General features: G+C 38.4%; 2 protein-coding genes across 2 annotated transcripts; one reads left to right on the forward strand and one right to left on the reverse strand.

The window, feature by feature from the left end:
- Positions 1 to 245: 245 nt before the first annotated feature.
- LOC117781699 (dnaJ homolog subfamily A member 2) lies at positions 246 to 2,077 on the reverse strand. The gene is made up of 3 exons (XM_034618506.1): positions 1,829 to 2,077; positions 1,325 to 1,768; positions 246 to 1,267 (listed from the first exon to the last, which is right to left on the reverse strand). The coding sequence occupies exons 1-3, from the start codon at positions 1,895 to 1,897 to the stop codon at positions 593 to 595; spliced, it is 1,188 nt and encodes a 395-aa protein (XP_034474397.1). The 5' UTR covers positions 1,898 to 2,077; the 3' UTR covers positions 246 to 592.
- Positions 2,078 to 2,991: 914 nt separating this feature from the next.
- On the forward strand, positions 2,992 to 8,595 carry LOC117780423 (NAD-dependent histone deacetylase sirtuin-1). Its single transcript, XM_034616945.1, has 3 exons — positions 2,992 to 3,839; positions 4,298 to 5,142; positions 6,004 to 8,595. Exons 1-3 carry the CDS (start codon positions 3,415 to 3,417, stop codon positions 7,398 to 7,400), a joined length of 2,667 nt encoding a protein of 888 aa, XP_034472836.1. The 5' UTR covers positions 2,992 to 3,414; the 3' UTR covers positions 7,401 to 8,595.
- Positions 8,596 to 9,230: the final 635 nt, after the last annotated feature.

Here is a 9,230-nt window from a genome sequence, read left to right on the forward strand (position 1 = left end):
GCTTGCAGTGTAAACTATAAAAGATTAAGTTGATCAAAACTAAAAACAAATATAGTTTCAACAACAAAATACCCTTTTATAATAGGCATCAAAGCAATAAGGCATTTATTTATTTATTTTAGTGAAATTTATGCCACATTTATTTTATTATATTTATTATTGTTGGTTTTACAACAAATAGTGTATTACTTTGCTATCTCTTTAGCCTGTCATGGTTCTTAGACTAACAAATATTTATTAATTGATATTTTGTTTGTTTATATGTTGCAAAGTTATTGAAGTTAATGTGAGTATAGTTTAAGAGATAAACATATAATTTAGTAGTGGGGATTTGGTAACATTTATGACATTCATATGCATATTTGTAATTTAGCTAAGCTAATTTCGTTTTGGCCTAAAATATAATGAGTAAAATTTTGATCACGCGCTTTTACAGCAAACATTCCTGTATGAAAAATAATACTATGCATAGTAGGACGATTAGCGGCACTAAGAAGCACATCTCGTCCACGCCAAGCGTTGGGATTAGTTTCCAAAAATCAATAGCGAGATATTGCAACTGCAACAGCCATGGATATGTCCATGCCCACAACTAAGCTGTCTGGCATTGGACGCTCTCAAAGTGTGGCGACTGTCCGTTGTAATCATCATCATCCTCTGTATCCGTACGGGCCTGACGAGTCTGTGGCTTGTAGTCCGTCATGTGAACCTCTTCCGCCCCAGGCGGCACAACAATACGTTCACGTGGCGGCAGCAAATCCTCCAGCATCGCCAGTTGCGGTTGTGTGGCAAAATCGTTTGCCGGAAGGATGACCTTAAACTGCACATAGAGATCACCATGATCCGTTGGCTTATTAAATACGGGCATGCCGCCGCTGCGCATCTTCTTGATATGGTTGTGGCGCAAGACTTCACCCGGCTGGGTGGTCATGCAAACGTTGCGGCCATCGAGATGCTTAAAACAATGCGTGTAGCCACATAATGCTTCTGTGATATTGATCTGCAAATCACGCATGTAGAGATTGGCATGACGACGCTGAAAGACCGCGTGCTCGGCCTGCACAATAATCACATAGAGATCACCAAATTCACCGCTGCGCAGTTGATGACCCTCGTTGGCAAAGGGCAGCTTCAGCATGTGGGGCACACCACGTTCAACATCCACATTGCGTTTCATTTGCTGCTCCACAAAGCCGCTGCCTGTGCACAGCTTACAGCGCATCTTCTCCTTGATGGTAAATCCACGTCCATCGCATGTGGGACACACCTGAAATCAAATTATACGAGTCAAGGAAATCATTTTCTTTAGACTAACCAAACTGACCGCATCAAAGGCGCTTAGACCCATGAAAGTGAATGCTGCAGTGCGTCCAACGCCGCCACAGGCCTCACACTCCAGGCGCGCCTCCTTGGGTCCTCCGTCTCCATTGCACTGGTCACACAGCTTCTGTCGCTTATATTCCACCGGTTTCTGAGCTCCGCCCACATAGATTTCCTCAAGCGTTAGCTCCAATTTAACCATAATTTTGCCATCGCGTCTGCTACGATCGGAGGTAGCGCCACCAAATGGAAACCACTGTGCAAAAAAGTCAGAGGCATCGCTGTAGCCATCAGCGCCTTCCTGCAAGCCCTTCACTCCATAGCGATCGTAGATGCGACGTTTCTCCGGATCCGAAAGTACTTCATAGGCAAATGATATTTCCTTGAACTTCTCACCCGAATCGGGATTCTTGTCCGGATGGAACTCTTTGGCCAATTTGCGATAATTCTAATTGAAATAAACTGTACATGAGTACATATGGAAGATAAACAATAATTTGACACATACTTTTTTTATTTCCTCTGATGTCGCATCTTTGGTCACTCCAAGTACCTCATATAAATTCAACTTGTCCATTGCGAATGCGCGCACTAGCCCCTAAATTAAATACACATTTTAGCTGTAATAATTTTGTGATTGCTTCTAAACTTATGACACTATAATTCTCTGTTCATATTGCTATGACTTTGTTTTGTTTTTTCCCAATTGTTGTTGTATTCGTTCCACTTTCCAAGGCAGCAGACACGACAGCTGTAAAAACAGCTGACCTGCTCGCTAAAAAGTATGCAATACTTTCCAGTTAATTAGACTTTTTAAAAAACTCATTTTTCTGGAACTTGAACTTTTTTTCTCCTAAGGAATTATTCAACATATTTAACTTTGTGTAAACTTACTGTAAGAAACTTTGCTGTCGGTAAATAATGTTGGAATTTATTTGCTGCTTGCTTTGTGGCTGGCTGTTGCAAAAACAATCGATATACGTACTTTGCTTAAGTGGTCAGTGAAAATAACACATCGCCTTAGCCGATTTACGTTACCCGACCATATTTTCCTTTAAAATAATGATGGCGTTGTTGCAATAAATTTAGCATAATTGTTTACATTTGAAAGTAGGACCTATCCTAACATGTTATTAGTTCTTCTGAGGTCGACAGAGCTGGCCGCTCAAATCAAAATAAACCGAGGGCTGCCACCAAGTAAACATTTCCGATCTGGCTCGATTTTAAAAAAGGGTAAATTTCCGGAATAGAGGTACATAGAAAAATTCACTTTTTTTAGTAAATTTTCAAGCTACAATTTTAAAAGTTGTTGCAGAGTTTTTATTAGAATTTTGTCAAATTATTGAATTTTTTTTAGAGTCAGATTATATAACTTCTTTTCCCTTGGGGTGACGAGCTTCAAACCTTCATTAAAATGTTTTTCCTAATTTTGTCCAATATTGAATTTTTAATTTTCATCAAATTATTAATTTATAGCAAAGTTATTGCATTTAAAAATTTTCACTAACTTAAATTTAAATCTAACGCGTTCTAATTAATACTGATTCAGTATTTATTTATTAACAGATGTTCTGGTATTATTTTTTCTTAGTGTGACCAGATGTTCTGCATTAAAAAAACGTCATGACACAGCGACGCACGTAGCCATTTTCGAGCACACGTTGGGCGTGGTGAAATTTAATGATTTATTCCAACGTTTGCTTTGGGCACATTGGACGTTTTGTACGTCATATCTTCGGAAAATTTTCCAGTTATTACGTACAAATTTTACGAAAATAATTTATAGAAAAGCAGTAAAAAAATTTTCTAAATATTAAAAAAAACGTATTATTTCGAAATAAATGTGCGCAAATAAAAAAATTGGGCTTAATTGACAACTAGAGATATTTTTTACGAAAGTAAAATGGATGCAAAGTAGAGACGTAAAAATTTTGTGTGTGTATCAACGAAAGAGCGGAGAAAACGGAAAGCGTGAAAGCAAAAAGAAGAAATCGAAACATCTCGATTGTGGTGGTGTGCTGTGCGTGAGAGAGTGTGTGGCAAGAAGCAGACGAAGCTAATACGGGCGAAAACTGTGTTGCGCCTGGAAAAATAATGGAAAAGTATGAGGACATGGACATACGACTTGGCCACATCAATGCCAAGGAACTTGCTGATGTCTGCGATGTCAGTATGCAACACGACGATAATGGATTAATAATTTATGAACGATCGCAAACAAATTTCGATTTTGGCGCTGAAATTCTGTCAACAAACATGAAGCCAGCAGCAACAGCAACAACATCATCAGCGGCGGCGACGCCAGCAACAAGCGAACCGCAACCAAAAGCAAATAGTGAAATCAAAACAATAACATTGCCTCAAATGGGAGAACAAGAAATTGGCGCCAATCAAAATGCCAAAAATTTAACAAACGAATCGGAGCAAAGTTTACAACAAAAACCAATAGAGAAATCCTTCTCCGAGGCGGATGAAGACGATGAAGATGACGAGGACGAAAATGAAGATTACAAATCGAGGTATAAATTACTTAACATTTTTAATAAAGATAACATTTGGAAAATACACTTAAAATATATATACTTTTATTCATAAATTATTTAAACATTGATTAAAATAAATTACAAATAAATTAAATTACAAATTGAGTTTTTAATTATTCAAGTTTTGAAAAACAAAAATTTGGGATAAATTATTTTAACATCGATGAAAATAATAAGATATTTTGTGTAAATAAAATTTAAAATCGTGATATAAATTATTTAAGTTTTGAATAAATTGAAAAGTATTGTAAATAATGCTTATTTTTATTTTGGTTGTAAAGTAATTAAAATAAATCATTGCTTATCATAAAATAAAACTTATAATAATAACAATCCCTGTTAAATCTTAATTTATTTAGATATTTGCTCCAAGTATAATTGTCTTTCTTAAAATGAAAGTTTCATTTTATTTCCAATTAATCTGTTATTTCCAGCTGGGCAAACAGCGATGATGATGATGACGACTCTTCCAGCTCGGATTGCTCCTCGATAAGCGAAACCGATTGGAAGCTGCGTTGGCAACAACAACGTGAGTTCTACACGGGACGTGGTCGCATGCCACGCCAGGTGATTGCCAGCATAATGCCGCACTTTGCGTCCGGGTTGCCGGCGGATATTGATGAATCCGTGCTCTGGGATTATCTGTCGCATCTGCTCAATGAGCCAAAGCGTCGCAATAAATTGAGCAACGTGAACACATTTGACGATGTCATCGACTTGGTGCGAAAGTCCGAGAAGATCATTGTGCTCACTGGAGCTGGCGTGTCCGTATCCTGCGGCATACCAGATTTCCGTTCCACAAATGGCATTTATGCCCGATTGGCACATGATTTTCCCGATTTACCCGATCCGCAGGCTATGTTCGACATTAACTATTTCAAGCGTGATCCACGACCGTTCTACAAATTCGCCCGAGAGATTTATCCAGGCGAATTTAAGCCCTCACCATGCCACCGTTTCATCAAGATGCTGGAGACAAAGGGAAAACTGTTGCGCAATTACACGCAGAACATCGATACCCTGGAACGGGTTGCCGGCATCCAGCGGGTCATTGAATGCCACGGCTCCTTCTCGACGGCCTCGTGCACCAAGTGCAAATACAAATGCAATGCGGATGCACTGCGTGCTGACATCTTTGCCCAGCGCATTCCCGTCTGTCCACAATGTCAGCCGAATGTGGAGCACAGCGTTGATGCCTCCGTGGCCGTCACAGAGGATCAGCTGAAGCAGCTTGTCGAGAATGGCATCATGAAGCCCGACATTGTTTTCTTTGGCGAAGGTAAGCAATTTCATTTTCTAATCAAAAGCTGAAAATCTTGATTAAAATTTGTTTTCAATATATTATTTCGAATTATTCTTTCTTCTAGAACTATACAATTGTATTTAATGTAGTTACTAACATTTCTCAGCTATCAATAGTTGAAATAAACATAAATCTTTTTTTAACAATTGAATGTTAGTTTTTTTTTCGTTTATGAACTTTGAATATTTGTCTTAGAATTACAAAAACAAAGACAATCAGACTGAAACTAAAATTTAAGATAACAAATAATGGAAAAAAAAGAAAGCAAGAAATTGGAAAAAAAAAAACAATCAGAAAAAATATAATACAACATATCTAGTTCATTAATATTGGGAAAACCTTACAAAAGTTTTTGTTGAATATTATTTTCAAATATACATTATTTTTTCTTATACGCAACATATTTTTTTTTCCTGATATTTTTTAGAGCATTACTACAACTAAGAAAAAAATAAAAATGTTATGCAATTTAACTTTGGAAAAACCGAAATCAAAGAAATAATTGATTTTTTCCCCAATTACGGGCTTTTCAGTTTTTGTGTTCAAAAGTTTAAGGAATCAAAAGCATTTATATTTAAAATATTGTATGTTTTTATTAAAATACAATAAAATTAATTTCAAATTCTGGAATTCACTAAATTACTAGTATTAGTAATGTGGATTCTATTATAATTTAGTTAAACAAATTAGTTGGGATTTCCACTAGCAATAAACTATTAATTGAAGCTTATATCATTACTAAGATTTTAGTTGTTATTCGACACCAGCACCACTTATTGTTAAGCTGAGAATTTATTGAATAGACTCTAATCTGCAACTTTTGTTATATCTCTCAAGGATTGCCCGATGAGTATCACACGGTTATGGCAACGGATAAAGACCAATGCGATTTGTTGATTGTGATTGGATCATCGCTGAAGGTGCGTCCCGTCGCTCACATTCCCAGCAGCATCCCAGCGTCAGTGCCGCAGATTCTGATCAATCGCGAGCAACTACATCATCTCAAGTTTGATGTGGAACTGTTGGGTGACTCTGATGTGATTATAAATCAGATCTGTCATCGTCTATCTGGCTCCGCATCCCAAACGGATGACAACGATTGGCGGCAATTGTGCTGTGACGATGGTGTGCTCCGTGAGTCCAGGGATTTGTTGCCACCAGCAGATTATCTGCATCATCATCACCACCATCATCATCATCATCATCGACACTGCAGCTCCGAGAGTGAACAGCAATCGCAGCTGGACACAGACACGCAATCATTAAAGTCAAATGGATCGGCGGATTACATGCTCGGCTCCTCGGCAGGCACCTGCTCCGACAGTGGCTTCGAGTCTTCCACATTCACGGCGGAGCAGAGCAAGCGGCCACAGCAAACCACACCACAGACCATAACAACAACAACCAATGCAGATGATCGTGCCGCCATCGAGCGGATTAAGAGCGATATACTTGTGGAGCTGAATGAGACGGCATTAAGCTGCGATCGCCTTGTGGCACCGGCGGCAATCAGTGCCAGTGCCATTGGCGTCGCCAGCAGCACGGCCAGCTATCGTCATCTCTCCATTGACTCGTCCAAGGACAGCGGCATTGAGCAGGGCGAGTTCTCCAATGCCAGCAACAACGAAGTCATTTCCTCATCTTCCGGCCATGCAAATGTTGTGCTGGAAACCAAGACAGCAGCGCCCAGCTTAACTCCGACGCCGCCGCCACGGAAGCGTCAAACTACGGCGGAACGTCTGCAACCCGGAACCTTCTTCTGTCACGGCAAGAACAGTTCGTATGTCTTTCCCGGTGCACAGGTCTTTTGGAACAATGACTTTAGCGATGACGACTACGAGGATGATGATGATTTGGTCGGCGACCGTGGTGGCGATATCTTTGGCAATGTTGCGGTCAGCGATGAGGAAGCGTGCGATCTAAATGCAGTGCCATTGTCGCCGCTGTTGCCGCCTTCATTGGAGGCGCACATTGTCACGGAAATCACCAGCGGTGTCACCAGCGTGGATGCAACACTTGGCACTGCCTGTGGCAGCAACATCAGTCCCAGCAATAAAAGACGCAGCTCAGCAGAAGTTGTGGAACAGTCAACAGTTGCTGAAGATAAATGCAATTCTCCAGCGTTTGAAACTGAAACGCCGCCAATAAAAAAGCGACGATCCAGCGTGGGAGCAACAACAGCAACAGTTGCCGCAACAACAACACAAGCTGCTGCTACATTAACAACTGTATAAATGTAGATTTAATCTCGGCTACTAATTTAATATTTATTTGTTTACTCTGGTCGAGGATATATTAAGTTTTGTGCAAAGTATCTAACAGACAATTGGAGGCGTATATATGTTCTTGATCAGCAGAAATAGCAATAGTCGAGTATTTACAGCCATGTCCGTCTGTCCGTCCGTACAAACGAATGGATCTCAGAGATGGCAAGAGCTAAAAGCACCAAATTTGGTATATAGTCTCCATACATGTGCAGGCAGATCGGGCTTATTTACAATTTTTTTTTAAGCTACAAATTTGAATTTGGTCACACACGATAAGTAACTAAGAAGCTTGACCAGGGTATCTTGTAGTTGAGCAGTCTCGGCTATTGCTTTCTTGTTTGTAATGCGTTTTCTTTCAATGGACTCAAGTGAACCAAGTCTAAAGAAGCTCAAAAACCAATTGGAACCTTTATTTTTTATTCTCCTTTTGATATTTCACATTTTGCACATTAATTCAAATTCATAATCTCTTATTTGCATTCAAAATCATACTCCTATTCATATTTATTTGTCTACCTTGTGTATGTAAATGTTAGTATTTCTTATTATTATTTTATTAAGTTGTTATTGAGGCATTTACAAGTACATAGATAAACCAAGGAAAGTTTCAAGAGAAATTCATCGTTTAGCGCAAATAGCCTCAACTTTCTATATTCTTCATAACTATATATAATAAATATACAATAATATAGACTAAGTATTAAAGTATATACATACAAACATTTGCGTACAAATGTGTAATTAGTAATTAAGTGCTTGACAAAATACCCTGTATATAGGCATCTTTGTATATGTGTACTTCTATTATTCTACTTTTATGTTTCCTTAAACTCTTTTTGACGGTTATGGCAGCTACCTACAATAATTACATGCACACTTATATGTACATAAATATATTTCAAATATTTGCACACACATGCACCTATTCTTCTAAACACACACACACAGCTTAGTAGCATTGTTGGTGTGCGTGTTCAAAAGTTTAATCAAAATTTTAGCATAATTATCAAATATATACTTATTACAAATTATATAAATAGCCACCAAACCTAAGTGTAAAATTAGACACTAAGCTCTAGTTGTAAAAATATTGTATTAATATCAGAAAAAAAAAGTAATAATAATAATAATAAACCAATCTATTGAAAGTTGTTGAGCAGCTACAAAAATACTTGGGTTAATGATCAATTGATGGTTTGCGGTTAGTATGTGTGGGTCCTAAGAGCGAGAGGCGCACTTCCAGCATCCACTGTGACGAACAGAATCCACAATTAAACATTTGAGCGAGAGTTGCCATTTCGTCGCATCTTATATGCTGTTCCAAGCAACAGGAATGCTTAACAGTGTTGTTTAACAGAAATGTTAGTGGCAAGTTTATTAGGTTGGGGAAAAAGTAATCCATTATTTTTTTGTGTGTCAGCTTTGGTATGCTCTAATTTGTAAACTATTGGTCACACTGATTTAAACTTGGGAAAGGTGGGCTTCCCCTTTAAAACGCAGTGTTGGAAATTTTTTTTTTGGGTCGATTCTATTGTGAGAGAAATTTTGTTAAGCATGGAGATCAACAAAGAAAAAATTCGCTATATTTTACAATTTCTTTTTGATGCAAAATGCAAGCAAGGCGACTGAAATTGTGAACGATGTTTATGGCCCCGATACTGTATCGACTAGTAATGCACAATTTTGGTTTCGAAAATTTCGACGTTAAATATGCACCTAGAGTTGGTAGACCCTTCGTCGAAAATTCTGATAAGATCGTGGAGCTAACTGAAGCAGACCGGCATGTCAGCAGCCGCA

This window comes from Drosophila innubila (genome assembly GCF_004354385.1).
Source record: "Drosophila innubila isolate TH190305 chromosome 2L unlocalized genomic scaffold, UK_Dinn_1.0 4_B_2L, whole genome shotgun sequence".
NCBI lineage: Eukaryota > Metazoa > Arthropoda > Insecta > Diptera > Drosophilidae > Drosophila > Drosophila innubila.

Bases quoted from the DNA above. Each gene is read 5' to 3' on its own strand.
- LOC117781699 (XM_034618506.1), bottom strand. From the start codon at position 1,897: ATGGACAAGTTGAATTTATATGAGGTACTTGGAGTGACCAAAGATGCG. The intron at 1,769-1,828 runs GTATGTGTCAAA...TATTTCAATTAG, and splicing joins CATCAGAGGAAATAAAAAAA to AATTATCGCAAATTGGCCAA. The intron at 1,268-1,324 runs GTCAGTTTGGTT...ATTTGATTTCAG, and splicing joins GTCTAAGCGCCTTTGATGCG to GTGTGTCCCACATGCGATGG.
- LOC117780423 (XM_034616945.1), top strand. From the start codon at position 3,415: ATGGAAAAGTATGAGGACATGGACATACGACTTGGCCACATCAATGCC. The intron at 3,840-4,297 runs GTATAAATTACT...TGTTATTTCCAG, and splicing joins AATGAAGATTACAAATCGAG to CTGGGCAAACAGCGATGATG. The intron at 5,143-6,003 runs GTAAGCAATTTC...ATATCTCTCAAG, and splicing joins CATTGTTTTCTTTGGCGAAG to GATTGCCCGATGAGTATCAC.